At 45.8% G+C, this 21,378-nt stretch overlaps 1 protein-coding gene across 5 annotated transcripts in view; it reads right to left on the reverse strand.

Annotated features, from left to right (window-relative positions):
* Window positions 1-21,378, reverse strand: part of RAP1GAP2 (RAP1 GTPase activating protein 2) — a 1,085,931-nt gene that overhangs the window by 135,517 nt on the left and 929,036 nt on the right. For all 5 annotated transcript variants that reach the window (XM_073565586.1, XM_073565585.1, XM_073565588.1 and 2 more), the window contains one exon: window positions 1,052-1,096. In XM_073565586.1, coding sequence (XP_073421687.1) covers window positions 1,052-1,096 — 45 coding nt within the window. The remainder of the gene's footprint in view (window positions 1-1,051; window positions 1,097-21,378) is intronic.

The following is a 21,378-nucleotide window of genomic DNA, read 5'->3' on the forward strand; positions in this document are numbered from 1 at the left end:
TAAACACTGTGTGCAGAACTAAAGTTTAGAGGGGGTGTCCAAAACTTGGACAATCCCTTCTTAAACGCATCTTGCAAGATAAAACACCTTTCGAACCACCGCATTCCCAGTAATGTCAGAGGTGAGCTGTGTCTGCTGCCACCTGAATGCTGCACCCAATCAGTGGCCAATGATGAACTGCAGCAGTCACAAGGCATAACAAACCCTTTAAAGGATTGCTCCACTGCAAAGGATAAAATCGGTGGTAAAATAAGTGGCAAAAAATGAAATGCTACAGATTTAAAATCTGTCCACTGTGGATTTTCTCTGCAGGATGTAGATGAGATATAGAAATATCATCTGCAGATAAAATGCCAGATATTAGCGGTCATGGATTGCAGGGAACCCTCCTTCTTCAGGCATTACACAGAGATATGCCCATGCTTTTGAATGGGTGCCAAATATTGCCCCATATGTCCTACAGCAGATGACTATTTTTTACAGCAGACTAAGCAACCCATTTAAAGTCCTATTCACACTGGGCAGTTTGATTTTGCTTTTGATGCATTTTTTATCCGACAAAAAAAATTTATAGAACTTTTCTTTTTGATACTTTCTTCAGTTTTACATCCATTTTGTCTAAAAAATAAATTCAGTAAAAAAAGCCTTTGACTGGTTGCACAAAAGCACAATAAATCCTTCTGATGCTGTTATTTCAGGAGATTGGACGCCTGGATGGAGATTTGGGGCAGAAATACGGGCACCAGAGTTCACCTGCGTTATGTGTGTGCTGACCTATAACAAGGCACCTATCCAATTTCATCAGATAATCAATTCATCTAATTGTATAAAAGTGCTACTTTTATGTAAATGTGCTGTATCTTAAATGACTAGACCCAGCATATAATGCTGGCATCAGAAAAAAAAAACACGCAAAGAGGGCAAGTGAGGTCCTAGCAGATGGGAACATTAACAATTAAATATTCGATTTCACATGAATATAGTCACATTCGGATGAGTAAATGGATACCAGCAAAAAGCCGCGTTACATCTTTGCTCATTATCCACCTACCTTATTTTTCTGGCTGCTACTTTTGTGTTCCTCCAGTTTAGGGGTCTACAATGCAGTAACAAGAGAAAGAAAAATATAGATCGTTTAAATTGGAAAACATATAATATCTAAGAATAATTATAAATGCTTACATTTTCCTAAAAGTATACAGCAGAAGCATGACAAGTTATATAAATGGCGCATGGTAGGTGGGTGCACAGGAGTTTCGATACTTGTAAACTGTATGAAGCTTTTGGTTGGTCCACAGACCTCAGTGGGAAAATATATTGCAGAAAATAGTTATTACCAACTAATAAAATACTTTTTCGCTTGCAGCTGCCCAATAAATTAATCAGATCACAAGTTTCAGTTTTTTGCACCTGTCGTCAGTTTATAAGAGAGTGAAGATGGACTCTATCCACCCTCTTACCATTTGGGCTGTTATTGTTGTGTTGAGCTTGTTGACCTTATGATTTTGCATTGTTCTTTTGCAGTATATATTTCTATGTGTGATTTTTATTGTCAGGTCATGTTCAGTGCACTTGTCTATATTTTAATTGTCCATCTATTCATCTGCACATCTGCATTCTATATGTGCTGTGTTTCTGCACGGAATGAAGAGTCATGCTAATGCTGCAGTTCTTTAAGAGTTATCATCGGTAAGACAATATGTAAGTGAGACAAGTAGAGTTGAGCGACTTTTGGTTTTTTAGGGTCGCGTTTCGTTTCGTGAAACCCGACTTTTCCAAAAGTCGGGTCGAGCAAGATCGTCCGATTATAGGGAAAAGTCGGGGTCGTCCCGAAACACATAACCCAATGTAAGTCAATGGGGAATAAAAGTCGGCAGTGAGAGGAGGACAGGAAACACACCTACAGTGCCCATTTGAATGCCAAAAGCATCAATTCTTCTTACTTAAGCTTGTCAACCTTAATTAACTTCATAATACAAGTTACGCACTGAAAAATGGGGGTTATTTGGCTACAGTTGTGGGGGGGGAGGGCTGGCTCCAGGTTTTCATGTGCCCTCGGCGAAAGAGCGCCCCTTTAACACATACCACAACTCATCATGCTCCGATACGGCAGAGAAATAGTGGTATAGTACAATGAAAAATACTTCACTTTTTACATCTCATGACGAGGCCCATCTATTTCTCCATACAGAATCATTGGTCCCATATAATGTTTGAAACAGTATATGATGAGCTCCACATAATGCTACAGTATATGTTGGTCCCCATGGATGAAGCTCCACTGTCTTATGGGCCCAAATAATGCTCCAAACATAATGGGCCCCATTTCTAATGCTCTAGTGTATAATGGGCCCTGTAAATGCTGCTCCAGTGTCTGATGTCCACCTTTGGAATGTTCCAGTGTATGGTGGGCACCATCTATCATTCTCCAGAGTATAGTGCTCCCCAAAAATTGCTGTCCCAACATTGAAAACAATCAAATAAGTCTCCTTGCTAGGGAATCCCTGTACTAGTCTGGACTCCTCGTCGTCCCCATCTTCCATCTCACTGCACAGTATTTCAACTTTGCAAGTGCTGTGATCCTGAGCAAGCAGGGGGAGGCCCACTCGTTGGCGACGGCACTGGCACAGGGCCCCTGATAGTACGGTGGTGTGTCTGATGGCGGGTGGGCCGAACCTGCACTTTCATCTGCAGCTTCCTCTTTGTCACCGTGTAAGATGGAACTGTATATGGGAAGGGTAACCTGAGTTTCATCAGGGTCAGATTCAGGCCGTGTAGCGTGCGAGGGGAATGTAGTGGTCTGGGTCAATGTACCAGCAGATTCATCGAGCAGTGGCTGGGCATCAGTGCACTTGTGTCGCCCCCAGGAGTACGGTCGCCACAGTGGCATTACCTTCCTCCTAAGGAGTGTGATGTCATGCTTGGGAGCAACGAACGATCTCTCTAGCAGGTTAACTGATTGGGTGGTGTTATTCCCACGAGTCATGACCCTCCAAACAGCGTTCATGAAGGCAAAGTGTTTGTTTTACGTGGGCAGTATGGTTGCAAAGCTGAACCTTAAAGGAATGTCCAGAAGGGCACCACCAGGAGTGGAGCCTACGGTTAAATTCGACTCCACCTGGGAAACCTCAAACATGCCAGCTACAGAACAGATGCACATATTGCAAGCTTAATTCCGTTAACGAACGAGACTCCGTCATGCCCCGCGGTCCGAGTCCGGCTTACTAGAGGGACACGTGAGGCTCTGGCACATGAGATTGGCCAATAACTGGTGTGTCATGCCCTTACATGTCCGTGGCTGCATGTGCGCTACACTGAAAAGGCCAGCGTTTGTCGCTTACAGGTGCAGATAACCCGCTGAACAACGTTAGTGATGGGGATCACTGATTACAATTATTACCCGCGAACAATGATTTCCCAGTAAGTGCAGGTCAACCGCAGTTCCGGAATTAGGCCTAACCGTCATTCCTGAAAAAATGAAAAACTTACGTGTGCAAACCACAGGTGCTGTAGCTTGCTTAACAGCTCGCCAGCCGTTCTCACGCCCAGTACACGTGATTGCACAAAGGTGAGAAAGGGTACCGTATCCCCAGATAACATGTATGGATAGCGTACACATTCAAAATATATGTCTATACATCAGGAGGCAGGCTCAAATGGTGTCAGGCCCAGTATGGATTGCACGTGATTGCACAAAGGTTAGAAAGGGTACCGTATCCCCAGATATCATGTATGGATAGCGTACACATTCAAAATATATGTCTATACATCAGGAGGCAGGCTCAGACGGTGTTAGGCCCAGTATGGATTGCACGTGATTGCACAAAGGTTAGAAAGGGTACCGTATCCCGGGTAACATGTATGGATAGCGTACACATTCAAAATATATGTCTATACATCAGGAGGCAGGCTCAGACGGTGTTAGGCCCAGTATGGATTGCACGTGATTGCACAAAGGTTAGAAAGGGTACCGTATCCCTGGATAACATGTATGGGTAGAGTACACATTCAAAATATATGTCTATACATCAGGAGGCAGGCTCAGACGGTGTTAGGCCCAGTATGGATTGCACGTGATTGCACAAAGGTTAGAAAGGGTACCGTATCCCCGGATAACATGTATGGATAGCATAGTGTACACATTCAAAATATATGTCTATACATCAGGAGGCAGGCTCAGACGGTGTTAGGCCCAGTATGGATTGCACGTGATTGCACAAAGGTTAGAAAGGGTACCGTATCCCCAGATAACATGTATGGATAGCGTACACATTCAAAATATATGTCTATACATCAGGAGGCAGGCTCAGACGGTGTTAGGCCCAGTATGGATTGCACGTGATTGCACAAAGGTTAGAAAGGGTACCGTATCCCCGGATAACATGTATGGATAGCATAGTATACACATTCAAAATATATGTCTATACATCAGGAGGCAGGCTCAGACGGTGTTAGGCCCAGTATGGATTGCACGTGATTGCACAAAGGTTAGAAAGGGTACCGTATCCCCGGATAACATGTATGGATAGCGTACACATTCAAAATATATGTCTATACATCAGGAGGCAGGCTCAGACGGTGTTAGGCCCAGTATGGATTGCACGTGATTGCACAAAGGTTAGAAAGGGTACCGTATCCCCGGATAACATGTATGGGTAGCGTACACATTCAAAATATATGTCTATACATCAGGAGGCAGGCTCAGACGGTGTTAGGCCCAGTATGGATTGCACGTGATTGCACAAAGGTTAGAAAGGGTACCGTATCCCCGGATAACATGTATGGATAGCGTACACATTCAAAATATATGTCTATACATCAGGAGGCAGGCTCAGACGGTGTTAGGCCCAGTATGGATTGCACGTGATTGCACAAAGGTGAGAAAGGGTACCGTATCCCCGGATAACATGTATGGATAGCGTACACATTCAAAATATATGTCTATACATCAGGAGGCAGGCTCAGACGGTGTTAGGCCCAGTATGGATTGCACGTGATTGCACAAAGGTGAAAAAGGGTACCGTATCCCCAGATAACATGTATGGATAGCGTACAAATTCAAAATATATGTCTATACATCAGGAGGCAGGCTCAGACGGTGTTAGGCCCAGTATGGATTGCACGTGATTGCACAAAGGTTAGAAAGGGTACCGTATCCCCGGATAACATGTATGGATAGCGTACACATTCAAAATATATGTCTATACATCAGGAGGCAGGCTCAGACGGTGTTAGGCCCAGTATGGATTGCACATGATTGCACAAAGGTTAGAAAGGGTACCGTATCCCCAGATAACATGTATGGATAGCGTACACATTCAAAATATATGTCTATACATCAGGAGGCAGGCTCAGACGGTGTTAGGCCCAGTATGGATTGCACGTGATTGCACAAAGGTGAGAAAGGGTACCGTATCCCCGGATAACATGTATGGATAGCGTACACATTCAAAATATATGTCTATACATCAGGAGGCAGGCTCAGACGGTGTTAGGCCCAGTATGGATTGCACGTGATTGCACAAAGGTGAGAAAGGGTACCGTATCCCCAGATAACATGTATGGATAGCGTACAAATTCAAAATATATGTCTATACATCAGGAGGCAGGCTCAGACGGTGTTAGGCCCAGTATGGATTGCACGTGATTGCACAAAGGTTAGAAAGAGTACCGTATCCCCGGATAACATGTATGGATAGCATAGTATACACATTCAAAATATATGTCTATACATCAGGAGGCAGGCTCAGACGGTGTTAGGCCCAGTATGGATTGCACGTGATTGCACAAAGGTTAGAAAGGGTACCGTATCCCCGGATAACATGTATGGATAGCGTACACATTCAAAATATATGTCTATACATCAGGAGGCAGGCTCAGACGGTGTTAGGCCCAGTATGGATTGCACGTGATTGCACAAAGGTTAGAAAGGGTACCGTATCCCCGGATAACATGTATGGGTAGCGTACACATTCAAAATATATGTCTATACATCAGGAGGCAGGCTCAGACGGTGTTAGGCCCAGTATGGATTGCACGTGATTGCACAAAGGTTAGAAAGGGTACCGTATCCCCGGATAACATGTATGGATAGCGTACACATTCAAAATATATGTCTATACATCAGGAGGCAGGCTCAGACGGTGTTAGGCCCAGTATGGATTGCACGTGATTGCACAAAGGTGAGAAAGGGTACCGTATCCCCGGATAACATGTATGGATAGCGTACACATTCAAAATATATGTCTATACATCAGGAGGCAGGCTCAGACGGTGTTAGGCCCAGTATGGATTGCACGTGATTGCACAAAGGTGAAAAAGGGTACCGTATCCCCAGATAACATGTATGGATAGCGTACAAATTCAAAATATATGTCTATACATCAGGAGGCAGGCTCAGATGGTGTTAGGCCCAGTATGGATTGCACGTGATTGCACAAAGGTTAGAAAGGGTACCGTATCCCCGGATAACATGTATGGATAGCGTACACATTCAAAATATATGTCTATACATCAGGAGGCAGGCTCAGACGGTGTTAGGCCCAGTATGGATTGCACGTGATTGCACAAAGGTGAGAAAGGGTACCGTATCCCCAGATAACATGTATGGATAGCGTACACATTCAAAATATATGTCTATACATCAGGAGGCAGGCTCAGATGGTGTTAGGCCCAGTATGGATTGCACGTGATTGCACAAAGGTTAGAAAGGGTACCGTAACCCCGGATAACATGTATGGATAGCGTACACATTCAAAATATATGTCTATACATCAGGAGGCAGGCTAAACGGTGTCAGGCACAGTATGGATTTAACGGCCCAGACTACACAGCGGAGGAGCAGGGAAAGGTAAAGATTGCAAATGCTGGGGCCCTGCCCAAGCAAGGGGGGCCCACTCGTGGGCATCGGTACTGGCACTGGGCCCCTCATAGTATGGCGGTGTGTCTGACGGCGGGTGTGCAACACCACTGTCAGAGACACTTGATTGCACTATGAGGGACCCTGTGCCAGTGCCCGCGCCCAAGAGTCGGCCTACCCACCTGTCCAGGGCAACGGCACTCGCATGGTGTCGTGCGCTAGGTGGTGACCCCGGCCATGGGGGGGAGGCAGCACAGTTAGGGAGTTTTAGAAAGTGGCATATGTTGATGTTGGACATTCAGCTGATGCAAAAGGCGAAATAGGTCAAGTCCCAGGAAGAGGTGGACCAAAGCAAGCCATTTTTCTGTCACCCTATGTGTCATCAGGGGAAGGTGGGACAAAATCCTTGGAAACCCATGCGTGGTTCATTTTAATGAAGGTTAGATCATCCACATTTTGGGTTGACAGACGGGTCCTTTTTTCTGTCAGGATTGATCCAGCTGCACTGAAGACTCTTTCCGATAGCACACTTGCAGCTGGGCAAGCGAGCTCCTGTAAGGCATATTGTGCCAATTCAGGCCAGGTGTCCAGTTTAGCGGCCCAATAGTCAAAGGGGAATGACCTGTGTGGGAGAACATCGATATGGGAGGAAAAGTAGTTTGTAACCATAGTTGACAACTGCTGTCTCCTTTCACTTTCCATCGATGCAGTATTACCAGTTGTGTGAGCGGTACTTGAAAAATCAGTCAACAACATTGTCATGAAACCCCTGTCTCCAACGCCACTTCTGCTGTGTGCACCACGAACACCTCTGGCAAGCTGCCCCCGGCCCGTACGGCTCGTGTGAGAACCATCACCGCTGCTGTGTGCTGGGAATGCCTCAAGCAACCGATTTACCAGAGTTGCTTGTTTATTAGCCAATATTAGGTCAAGGTTCTCCTGTGGCATGATGTTTTGTAATTTGCCTTTATAGCGTGGATCCAGGATGCTGGCCAACCAGTAGTCATCATCGTTCATCATTTTGGCAATGCGGGGGTCCCTTTTTAGGATCAGCAAGGCATAAACTGACATGTGGGCCAATGTTCCCGGTGTCAATGATGCACTGCGAGTGCTGGTTGGAGGAGCACTTTCTGGCAAATCCACATCCCTCCAGTCATGCACAAACCCTGTACCAGACCTTGCCACGCCAACATTTTCACTTGCCCCACGAGATGCATCCTCCTCCCCTAAGTAATCATCCCCATCATCCTCCTCCTCCTCCTCCTCCTCTTCTTCCTCCACCTCGTCCAGGAGAGGTCCCTGAGCAGACAATGGCTGAATGTCATCAAGGATTCCCTCCTCCTCTTCCTCCTCATCAACATTGGCTGCAGAAGCCTGCTCCTTAAGGTGCGTCAAAGTTTGCATGAGCAGACGCATAAGTGGGATGCTCATGCTTAGGATGGCGTCGTCTGCGCTTACCAGCCGTGTGCATTCCTCAAAACACTGAAGGACTTTACAGAGGTCTTTCAGCTTCGACCACAGCACACATGTCAACTCCATGTCTGCTCTCAAAGTGCCTGGCCGTGTATCCTCCCACAAATGCATTATGGCCTGCCTCTGCTCGCACAGCCGCTCCACCATGTGCAGGGTGGAGTTCCACCTTGTTGCAACGTCGATAATGAGGCGGTGGTTGGGAAGGTGGAGCAATCGCTGCAGCTTCTGCATATGAACGGAGTGTACAGGCGACCGGCGGATGTGCGCGCACAGTCTTCGCACCTTCTGGAGCAGGGCTGTTAACTCCGGATAATTTTTGAGGAAGCACTGCTCCACCAGGTTCAAGGTGTGAGCCAAGCAAGGTATGTGGCTGAGTTTTGAAAGGGCTATGGCTGCCACAAAATTATGGCCGTTATCACTAACTACCTTGCCTGCCTCAAGATGTACACTGCCCAGCCATGACTCAGTTTGTCGCTTCAAGTACTCGGCCAGCACCTCGGCGGTGTGTCTGTCGCCCAAACACATCATCTGCAACACAGCCTGCTGACGCTTTCCACTAGCTGCTCGATAGGGGGACACCTCATGTGCAACAGTGGCAGCTGCAGATGGAGTGCTCGTACGACTGCGCTCTGTGGACGAGCTTTCGCTTCTGGAGGAGGAGGAGGAGGGTCGAACGCCTACAGCCAACTGTTTCCTATACCGTGGGCTAGGCAGCACTGTCCCACCACCGCTGTCCCCTGTGGACCCTGCATCCACCACATTAACCCAGTGCGCAGTGATGGACACGTAACAGCCCTGGCCATGCCGACTGGACAATGCATCAGTTGTGAGGTGCACCTTTCCGCTCACTGACTGCTTGAGTGCATGGACAATGCGGTCTTTCACATGATGGTGGAGGGCTGGGATGGCTTTGCGAGAGAAGAAGTGGCGACTGGGTAGGTCATAGCGTGGTACTGCATAGGCCATGAGTTCGCGGAAAGCTGCGCTTTCCACCAACCGAAAGGGCATCATCTCAAACGAGATTAGTTTGACAATGTGGGCGTTCAAACCCAGTGTACGCGGATGAGAGACTGAGTACTTTCTTGACCTACTCAGTGTCTGGGAGGGTGAGCTGGACTTGAGAGCTGCATATGGTGGAAGTAGCGGTGGACAGGGCGGACTGAGAGAGGGTTGATGATGGTGATGGAGTTGGTGTTCTTTCTGATGGCCTAGAATCAGTCTTTCGTTGATATAACAGTGGGATTCCCTGACTGCTGTGGCCTTGCAACGACACCTCAACATTTGCTGCTGTGCTAACCGGTAGGCTTACAGTGCGGGAAACAATGTAGCGTTGCTGACTACCTTCGTTGTGATCAGTTGCACATGTGGCACTTGAGGTTTGGTGTTGTGTCCACGCTTGCAAGTGCATGGTGTTTAAATGTCTAAGCATGCAACTGGTATTCAAATTTTTCAGATTTTTCCCTCGGCTAAAGGTCTTTGCGCACTTCTTACAGATAACCTTGGCCTGATCATGAGGATTTTGTTCAAAAAAGTGCCACACTGCACTCTTCCTACTTTGGCAGACATTTTGCGGCCTAGCACGCTGTGATGTTTTGACCCTCTGGACAAGCTGTCCAGCAACTCTTTTGATTTTTGGAACCTGTCTTTGGAGTGCTCCGGGCCTGCCAGATAATAGCTGTTGCGATGTCGATGTCTGCTGTGGATGCTCCTCATCTGAGCTATTGTAAGCAGCACCCTCTTCCCCCAATGGATGCCAATCTGGGTCAACAACTGGGTCATCCATCACCTCCTCTTCAATGTCATGTGCACCTTCCTCTGTGTCACCGTGTATGGTGGTATAGTGTGCGGGAAGGGGCACCTGAGTCTCATCAGGGTCAGAATCTGGCTCTGTACACTGCGAGGACAATGTAGTGCTCTGAGTGAATGTACCAGCAGAATCATCCATCAGCGGCTGTGCATCAGTGCACTCCATGTCAGATTCATCTTGGCCTGGGTAATTCACCATTTGACTTGATAATCCAGGCATGGTATGTGAAAACAGCTCCATGGAGTAATCAGTAGTATGGCCTGCGTCATCCTTCAATCTTGGTTGGGGTGAAGGACACAAGGAAAGGTGTGGTTCATGAACATGAGCCTCCAATGACGACTCAGTGCTTTTACTTTTTACATCTGAAGAAGAGGAGGCGATAGAGCTGGAGGCTGAGTCAGCAATGTAAGACAAAACTTTTTCCTGATGCTCTGGCGTTAAAAGCGGTTTGCCAACTCCTAGAAAACTAAGCCTTCGAAGCCTTATGGAGCCAGACGATGATGCAGGCTCAACACCTCCTGCATTCGGTCCTATTTTGCTCTTGCCACTACCATCAGATCCACCACCAACACCATCATTACCAGCTGCCAACCCCCGCCCAATTCCACAGCCTCTTCCACTAGCCTTCCTCATTTTTGGTAGAAATGTAGATAAAATCCAACAAACTATATAGTAATGTAAAACAAGGTACAAGGTGTCTATAGGACAGTGGAGATTTTGAATTTCTGCTCACACTAGTGGACACTGGACACTTTTGGATTGTGTGAGGCCCACTGAATATCTGAGCGCTACGTCACAGGCTCGATGGCACAGCTGTGACCAAAGTGACTAGAGGATAAGTGAGATTTTGAATTTCTGCAGACACTGGACACTTTTGGATTGTGTGAGGCCCACTGAATATCTGAGCGCTATGTCACAGGCTCGATGGCACAGCTGTGACCAAAGTGACTAGAGGATAAGTGAGATTTTGAATTTCTGCAGACACTGGACACTTTTGGATTGTGTGAGGCCCACTGAATATATGAGCGCTATGTCACAGGCTCGATGGCACAGCTGTGACCAAAGTGACTAGAGGATAAGTGAGATTTTGAATTTCTGCAGACACTGGACACTTTTGGATTGTGTGAGGCCCACTGAATATCTGAGCGCTATGTCACAGGCTCGATGGCACAGCTGTGACCAAAGTGACTAGAGGATAAGGGAGATTTTGAATTTCTGCAGACACTTGTGGACACTGGACACTTTTGGATTGTGTGAGGCCCACTGAATATCTGAGCGCTATGTCACAGGCTCGATGGCACAGCTGTGACCAAAGTGACTAGAGGATAAGTGAGATTTTGAATTTCTGCAGACACTGGACACTTTTGGATTGTGTGAGGCCCACTGAATATATGAGCGCTATGTCACAGGCTCGATGGCACAGCTGTGACCAAAGTGACTAGAGGATAAGGGAGATTTTGAATTTCTGCAGACACTGGACACTTTTGGATTGTGTGAGGCCCACTGAATATCTGAGCGCTATGTCACAGGCTCGATGGCACAGCTGTGACCAAAGTGACTAGAGGATAAGGGAGATTTTGAATTTCTGCAGACACTTGTGGACACTGGACACTTTTGGATTGTGTGAGGCCCACTGAATATATGAACGCTATGTCACAGGCTCGATGGCACAGCTGTGACCAAAGTGACTAGAGGATAAGGGAGATTTTGAATTTCTGCAGTCACTGGACACTTTTGGATTGTGTGTGACCCACTGAATATCTGAGCGCTATGTCACAGGCTCGATGGCACAGCTGTGACCAAAGTGACTAGAGGATAAGTGAGATTTTGAATTTCTGCAGACACTGGACACTTTTGGATTGTGTGAGGCCCACTGAATATCTGAGCGCTATGTCACAGGCTCGATGGCACAGCTGTGACCAAAGTGACTAGAGGATAAGTGAGATTTTGAATTTCTGCAGACACTGGACACTTTTGGATTGTGTGAGGCCCACTGAATATCTGAGCGCTATGTCACAGGCTCGATGGCACAGCTGTGACCAAAGTGACTAGAGGATAAGTGAGATTTTGAATTTCTGCAGACACTGGACACTTTTGGATTGTGTGAGGCCCACTGAATATCTGAGCGCTATGTCACAGGCTCGATGGCACAGCTGTGACCAAAGTGACTAGAGGATAAGTGAGATTTTGAATTTCTGCAGACACTGGACACTTTTGGATTGTGTGAGGCCCACTGAATATCTGAGCGCTATGTCACAGGCTCGATGGCACAGCTGTGACCAAAGTGACTAGAGGATAAGTGAGATTTTGAATTTCTGCAGACACTGGACACTTTTGGATTGTGTGAGGCCCACTGAATATATGAGCGCTATGTCACAGGCTCGATGGCACAGCTGTGACCAAAGTGACTAGAGGATAAGTGAGATTTTGAATTTCTGCAGACACTGGACACTTTTGGATTGTGTGAGGCCCACTGAATATCTGAGCGCTATGTCACAGGCTCGATGGCACAGCTGTGACCAAAGTGACTAGAGGATAAGGGAGATTTTGAATTTCTGCAGACACTTGTGGACACTGGACACTTTTGGATTGTGTGAGGCCCACTGAATATCTGAGCGCTATGTCACAGGCTCGATGGCACAGCTGTGACCAAAGTGACTAGAGGATAAGTGAGATTTTGAATTTCTGCAGACACTGGACACTTTTGGATTGTGTGAGGCCCACTGAATATATGAGCGCTATGTCACAGGCTCGATGGCACAGCTGTGACCAAAGTGACTAGAGGATAAGGGAGATTTTGAATTTCTGCAGACACTGGACACTTTTGGATTGTGTGAGGCCCACTGAATATCTGAGCGCTATGTCACAGGCTCGATGGCACAGCTGTGACCAAAGTGACTAGAGGATAAGGGAGATTTTGAATTTCTGCAGACACTTGTGGACACTGGACACTTTTGGATTGTGTGAGGCCCACTGAATATCTGAGCGCTATGTCACAGGCTCGATGGCACAGCTGTGACCAAAGTGACTAGAGGATAAGTGAGATTTTGAATTTCTGCAGACACTGGACACTTTTGGATTGTGTGAGGCCCACTGAATATATGAACGCTATGTCACAGGCTCGATGGCACAGCTGTGATCAAAGTGACTAGAGGATAAGGGAGATTTTGAATTTCTGCAGTCACTGGACACTTTTGGATTGTGTGAGGCCCACTGAATATCTGAGCGCTATGTCACAGGCTCGATGGCACAGCTGTGACCAAAGTGACTAGAGGATAAGGGAGATTTTGAATTTCTGCAGACACTGGACACTTTTGGATTGTGTGAGGCCCACTGAATATCTGAGCGCTATGTCACAGGCTTGATGGCACAGCTGTGACCAAAGTGACTAGAGGATAAGTGAGATTTTGAATTTCTGCAGACACTGGACACTTTTGGATTGTGTGAGGCCCACTGAATATCTGAGCGCTATGTCACAGGCTCGATGGCACAGCTGTGACCAAAGTGACTAGAGGATAAGGGAGATTTTGAATTTCTGCAGACACTGGACACTTTTGGATTGTGTGAAACCCACTGAATATCTGAGCGCTATGTCACAGGCTCGATGGCACAGCTGTGACCAAAGTGACTAGAGGATAAGGGAGATTTTGAATTTCTGCAGACACTTGTGGACACTGGACACTTTTGGATTGTATGAAGCCCACTGAATATCTCAGCGCTATGTCACAGGCTCGATGGCACAGCTGTGACCAAAGTCACTAGAGGATAAGTGAGATTTTGAATTTCTGCAGACACTGGACACTTTTGGATTGTGTGAGGCCCACTGAATATATGAGCGCTATGTCACAGGCTCGATGGCACAGCTGTGACCAAAGTGACTAGAGGATAAGGGAGATTTTGAATTTCTGCAGACACTGGACACTTTTGGATTGTGTGAGGCCCACTGAATATCTGAGCGCTATGTCACAGGCTCAATGGCACAGCTGTGACCAAAGTGACTAGACGATAAGTGAGATTTTGAATTTCTTCAGACACTGGACACTTTTGGATTGTGTGAGGCCCACTGAATATCTGAGCGCTATGTCACAGGCTCGATTGCACAGCTGTGACCAAAGTGACTAGAGGATAAGGGAGATTTTGAATTTCTGCAGACACTGTACACTTTTGGATTGTGTGAGGCCCACTGAATATCTGAGCGCTATGTCACAGGCTCGATGGCACAGCTGTGACCAAAGTGACTAGAGGATAAGGGAGATTTTGAATTTCTGCAGACACTTGTGGACACTGGACACTTTTGGATTGTGTGAGGCCCACTGAATATCTGAGCGCTATGTCATAGGCTCGATGGCACAGCTGTGACCAAAGTGACTAGAGGATAAGGGAGATTTTGAATTTCTGCAGACACTGGACACTTTTGGGTTGTGTGAGGCCCACTGAATATATGAGCGCTATGTCACAGGCTCGATGGCACAGCTGTGACCAAAGTGACTAGAGGATAAGTGAGATTTTGAATTTCTGCAGACACTGGACACTTTTGGATTGTGTGAGGCCCACTGAATATCTGAGCGCTATGTCACAGGCTCGATGGCACAGCTGTGACCAAAGTGACTAGAGGATAAGGGAGATTTTTAATTTCTGCAGACACTTGTGGACACTGGACACTTTTGGATTGGGTGAGGCCCACTGAATATCACAGCGCTATGTCACAGGCAGAAATTGGCTAGTGTATCACAAACTACAAGGTGTATGTAGAATTGGGCAGAGTAGGAATCTCCCTAGAGTGCAGGTCTGTAAGAACGGAACATGTCCTCGACTTATTCTCACAGAGTGACACAGATAGCTTCACTGTGGCTGTGATAACAGCCGTTACACGGTACTGTGTGAGGAGCGTACACCGCTGTATGGTGTGAAAAAATGCACGCTCAGTACGTCAGCAGGACAAAAAAAAAAATTGGGATTGCTTTTAAAAAAGCAGTTTGCAGAGCAGTGGGTAAACAGCAATGCAGCTGTCAGGAAGCCTTAGAAGGCAGCCCAACAACCAACACCACTGATACACCACAATATAGCCTCCCCTTGCACTGCACACACAGTGCCTGGTGTGTTGTACAGGCACAATCGCTAGCAGCAGAAGCAGTTTTTTTTTCTTCTTCCCTGCCTAACGCTCTCCTTACAGAATCAGCAGCAACCTCTCCCTATGCTAAGATCGGCAGAAGTAAGATGGCGGTCGGCGTGCACACCCTTTTATACCCCCTGTGACGCCCACCAAAGCAAGCCAATCACTTGCATGCCCTTCTGAAAGATGGTGGTGACCCGTGCCTATGTCATCACGTTGCCCACAGTGTCCGTGGATCCTGATTGGCTGAAAAAGAGCGCAAAACAAACTTTTGAAACGCGACTTTGGCGCGTAAGTCGCCGACCTCGTGGCCGACCTCATCCTAGGGTCGGGTTTCGTTTCATGAAACCCGACTTTGCCAAAAGTCGGCGACTTTTGAAATTTTTCGACCCGTTTCGCTCAACTCTAGAGACAAGTTATTTAGGAGCTCACTTCACAAACTCTTGCAGGGTCTGCTGTGTTGGGCCTGTGTATTGATATAGAGACATATTGTTGAGTAAGGTCTAGCAGATGAGTAGTGGCTAGATCTTAAACTGTTTGCTACATTAGGGTACAGAGGGGACATTCCCACTGTCACTGTCCCTGGTGTAGGAGACCAGAGATTGCCTTTGTAACTGCCCCCGATGTAGGAAACCAGAGATTGCCTCTATGAGTGTCCCAGTTGTAGGAAACCAGATTCTTGAAAAGGAGAGGGGAAAAGAATGCACAGATAAAAAGTATTCCCTGAGAGGAGGAAGCAGCCAAGAAAGGAGGGTGTATGCCTACTGCCTGGATTAGCATTGGCAGTCAAAATTCTGGTGAGAGAATGCGTTATGCCTCTGTTATAGAATAACACAGAGAAGCAGGACATACAGTGGGTACGGATAGTATTCAGGCAAGTTTAAATTTTTCACTCTTTGTTTCATAGAAGCCATTTGGTAAATTCAAAAAAGTTATTTTATTTCTCATTAATGTACACTCTGCACCCCATCTTGACTGAAAAAAACCTCAGCAATGTAGAAATTTTTGCTAATTTATTAAAAAGAAAAACTGAAATATCACATGGTCATAAGTATTCAGACCCTTTGCTCTGACACTCATATTTAAGTCACGTGCTGTCCATTTCCTTGTGATCCTCCTTGAGATGGTTCTACTCCTTCATTGGAGTCCAGCTGCGTTTAATTAAACTGATAAGACTTGATTTGTAAAGGCACACACCTGTCTATAGAAGATCTCACAGTGCATGTCAGACCAAATGAGAATCACGAGGTCAAAGGAACTGGACAAGTTGCTCAGAGACAGAGTTGTGGCAAGACAAAGATTTGGCCAAGGTTACACAGGAATTTCTGCAGCATTTAAGGTTCCTAAGAGCACAGTGGCCTCCATAATCCTTAAATGGAAGGAGTATGGGACCACCAGAAGTCTTCCTAGACCTGGCTGCCCAGCCAAACTGAGCAATCATGGGAGAAGAGACTTGGTGAGAGCGATAAAGAAGAACCCCTAGATCACTGTAGCTGAGCTCCACAGATGCAGTAGGGAGATGGGAGAAAGTTCCACAAAGTCAACTATCACTGCAGCCCTCCACCAGTCCGGTCTTTGTGGCAGAGTGGCCCGACAGAAGCCTCTCCTCAGTGCCAGACATATGAAAGCCCGCATAGAGTTTGCTAAAAAAAACACATGAGACTATGACTATGAGAAATAAGATTCTCTGGTCTGATGAGATGAAGATAGAACTTTTTGGTGATAATTCTAAGTGGTGTGTGTGCAGAAAACCAGGCACTGCTCATCACTTGCCCAATAAAATCCCTACAGTGAAACATGGTGGTGACAGCATCATGCTATGGGGGTGTTTTTTAGCTGCAGGGACAGAACGACTGGTTGCAATTGAAGGAAACATGAATGCAGCCAAGTACAGAGATATCCTGGATGAAAACCTCTTCCAGAGTGCTCTGGACGTCAGACTTGACCGAAGGTTCACTTTCCAACTAGACGATGACCCTAAGCACACAGCTAAAATAACCAAGGCGTGGCTTCAGAACAACTCTGTGACCATTCTTGACAGGCACAGCCAGTCTGAATACTTTCCGAACCCACTGTATTTCCAGAAGTGGCAGTGACCTAGTTCCCAAACCAGGGACAGCTGTACTAAAATCCAGACTCCGGCAGCTAAGAGACAGGTTGCATTTGGCCTCAAAAAGGAAAGCCAAACTGTTGGCTTTTGGCTGCAAGGAGTCAGGAACCCAAGAGAAGACTTCTCTGAAACCAAATGGCAAGTCACAAGGTCAAATTCACAATAAAAACTGCATCATAAGCTGCATGTCATGGGTTTCCATGGCTGATCATCTGCATGCAAGCCTTACACGACTAAGCACAATGCCAAGTGTCAGATGTAGTGGTGTAAAGCATGTCACCACTGGAGCAGTGACAAATCTCACAAATGACATTTCCTTATCTCGTAGTCTAAGTTTGTCAAATTATAAGAGAAATTTACGTTCCTTACTGCATTGTGCTATCCTTAAAGTTTGGTGGAAGAGATATACTGCTAAGGGGTTGTTTCACAGAGGTTGGCCGTGGTCCCTTTGTTCCATTGAATGTATATCTTAATGTTTCAGCTAGCAAGACATTTTGGACAATTTTATGCTTCTAACGTTAAGGGAAAAGTTTGGGGAAGGACCTTTTTTATCTAGCTTGACTGTGCTCCAGTGCACAAAGCAAGGCACTTTTTGCCTGATTGTGTGCATGTAGTTTTTATTATTATTATTATTATACATTTTTACAACGCCGTTTATTCCATGGCGCTTTACATGTAAAAGGGGCAAATATAGACAAGTACAATAAACATGAGCAAAACAGGCACACACAAGTACAGAGGGAGAGAAGACCCTGCCCGCGAGGGCTCACAGTCTACAGGGGATGGGTGATGATACACTAGGAGAGGGTGGAGTTGGTCATGCGGCGGTTCAGCAGAATGAGGATCACTGCAGGTTGTAGGCTTGACGGAAGAGGTGGGTCTTCAGGTTCCTTTTGAAGGTTTCCATGGTAGGCAAAAGCCTGATATGTTGGGGTAGAGTGTTCCAGAGTATAGGGGAAGCACGGGAGAAGTCTTGCGGTTGTGGAAAGAAGAGATAAGAGGGGAGTAGAGAAGGAGATCCTGAGAGGATCAAAGGTTGCGTGTAGGTAAGTACCGGGAGACCATGTCACAGATTTATGGAGGAGACAAATTGTGGATGGCTATGTATGTCATAGTTAGGGTTTTGAACTGGAGCCTTTGGACAATAGCAAGCCAGTAAAGGGCTTGGCATAGAGGATTAGTCGGGCAGCAGAGTGTAGGATGGATTGGAGTAGTACAAGAGGGCTAGAGGGGAGGCCAGAGAGTAGGAGATTGCAATAGTTGAGGCGGAAGATGATGAGGGCGTGCAGTAGGATTTTTGTGGTTTCTTAGTCAAGGAATGCATGGATCCGGGAAATATTTTTGAGTTGACAGGAGGAGGCAAGGGCTTGGATATGTGGCTTGCAAGAGAGGGCAGAGTCGAGGATCACCCCGAGGCACTGAGCATGCAGGATTGGGGAAAGTGAGCAGCCACTGTCATTGATAGATAGGTCTGGTGGAGGGGTAGAGTGAGATGGGGGAAAGATTATGAATTCTGTTTTGTCCATATTCAATTTTAGAAAGTGAGCAGGAAAAAAAGCTGAAACGGCAGACAGACATTGTGGGATTTTAATCAGTAGGGAGGTGATGTCAGGTCCAGATAAATAGATCGGAATGTCATCAGTGTAGAGATGATACTTTAAACTGTGGGATTCTATGAGCTGTCCAAGGCCGAAGGTGTAGATGGAGAAGAGTAGTGGTCCTAGAACTGAGCCTTGGGGAACACAGACAGACAGGGGGCGAGGTGAGGAGGTCGTGTGGGAGAGGGAGACACTGAATGTCCGGTCTGTTAGATATAACGAGATCCAGGACAAGGCCAAGTCTGTGATGCCAAGAAATGAGAGAATCTGTAACAGGAGGGAATGGTTCACAGTGTCGAAGGCAGAGACAGGTCCAGGAGAGAACTTTGACTTAATTTGAGAGAACTTGACTTGCTTGTACTGTACAGAGCACGGAGAACAACCACATCACCCACCCTTAGCATGAACAATAATAGAGATTATGAGCCAGGACCTCTCGTCCTACAGAAATGCTCTTCTGGATGAATGGGAAAAATTTCCCCACAAATACACTGCATAATCTTGTCGAAAAAAAGTGGAAGCTGTTATAGTGTCAAGGAAGGGGGCAGCTTCATATTAATGGCTATGTATAAAAGCTCCTGTAGGTGTAATGTGTAGTTGTCCAAATATTTTTGCCCATGAAGTATACAGTATATTAATAGAAAATATCTATGAAAGTGTATTATATATCTATAATAAGCATTGACTCCAGTAGTAAAGCTCCTATGTTGAAAAATATAAAGAACAGTGTTCTACAATCGGTGATACTCGTCAGATAAGTATGGTAATTAATCCACACTTTTGAACTGAGTACAAGCAGATAAATCCACTTTTGATTCTTTTGAACTTGGTGCATATGGAGACATACACTTAGCTTTGAACAGGATTCCATTCAAATCACCATCTTGAAAGTATACTTCAAACGTGAATCAAGAATGCTTAAGAATCCTATGCTCCTGATCCAAGATGCATAGCGGTACATAAAAAAGCAGCAATGTATTTATGTCATTGCATCCTGACCTGTGTCTACATAAACGGCTGCAGTTCATACACGAATATTTACAGGATACATAACAGTTAAGAATTTAAAAGCATCTTTATATAATCAGCAACCATAAAGAAGAAACCACTTGTTATAAAATGACAAGTTTCATTAGCAAAACTTAAAGTTCTTTTAGACATTTAATTGCCATCTTAAAAGGGGTTGTACACTACTAGGACAACCCCTTCTTCTTCTAAATGTTTGGCCTGGATAAAATAAAAAAGCCTATACTCACCTCCTGTGCCGGCGCCTTTCCAGCGGTGTCAGCACTCGCGGTGCTGAAGCTCCCGTGCGATTGTTGTGACACGTAACTCCGGCACCCATTCAGCACTCGCGTCACTGTTCACACCTTCGTATGAGCTGAACATGAAGAGGAAGCCCTGGCTGCAGCTGATTCCTGGATTCCTCTTCATGCTCAATTCGTACGAAGGTGAGGATAGTGACGCCAGTGCTGATTGGGAGCCGGGATCACGTGTCACAACAACCGCACCGGAGCCCCGGAAGAGCAAGTGCCGACACTGCTGGAATGGCGCTGGCATGCCGATGGGTTGCCATAGCAGCTGGGGGCCTACTGAAGACTGGGCTTCATAGGAAAATATCAATTTCAATAGGTGATGCTATGCTGTAGTATTGCAGTATAAAGAATAAGCAATCAAACAGATTGCAGATTCAATTACCATAAGAAAACAAAAAATGATGTAAGATTAAAAAAAGATGTTTTAAAAAAAAAACCATAAGGCGCTCTGTTATATTAGAATATCAAACACAATATAACTTACATTTTACTGCACCAGGACCAAAATGTCAACATTTAATTAAGATTTCTAATTTCTCAGCAAGAACCACAATAAACACAATGCTCTACCCTGCGGCAACTTTTAGTAACGCACGCATGGATTACAATTACAAATGAAAGATCATCCAGATAAGTGACAAACGCTGAGAATATTAATGGGGATATCCATAACGAACATTACAGCTCATTAAACCTTTTTATAGTCTTATTGCTTTTCTTGACTGCACAGTTATTAAATGCAATCTTACTAACAATGGCTGGGCTTAGAAAGTTTACTTAATTTTAGAAAGCGAAATAGTTGAAATCAGGTGCCCACTGTCCCACAGAAGAGCAGGTGAATCCTCCGGTAGGCCCCTAGGCAGGAGTTAACCCCCCACCTCATTAGATGAGCAGTAGCTGGTACAACACACTTGATTCAGTATCTACAGCTTGTCATCATTCTGTTACTAAACTACACACTTTATTACTATATAGAAGCAGAGGTAAATTTATGAATGAGGTTAAAGTAATATCTGCATGTAGCTGAATAGAAGGCCCAGAGTCAATGTTACTGGTGGGCCCTTGCACCCCAGTGCAACACTGGTTCAAATATATAGGATTT

This window comes from Dendrobates tinctorius, unplaced genomic scaffold (assembly GCF_039654945.1).
Source record: "Dendrobates tinctorius isolate UK_male_01 unplaced genomic scaffold, ASM3965494v1 ptg000016l, whole genome shotgun sequence".
Classification (NCBI taxonomy): Eukaryota; Metazoa; Chordata; class Amphibia; order Anura; family Dendrobatidae; genus Dendrobates; species Dendrobates tinctorius.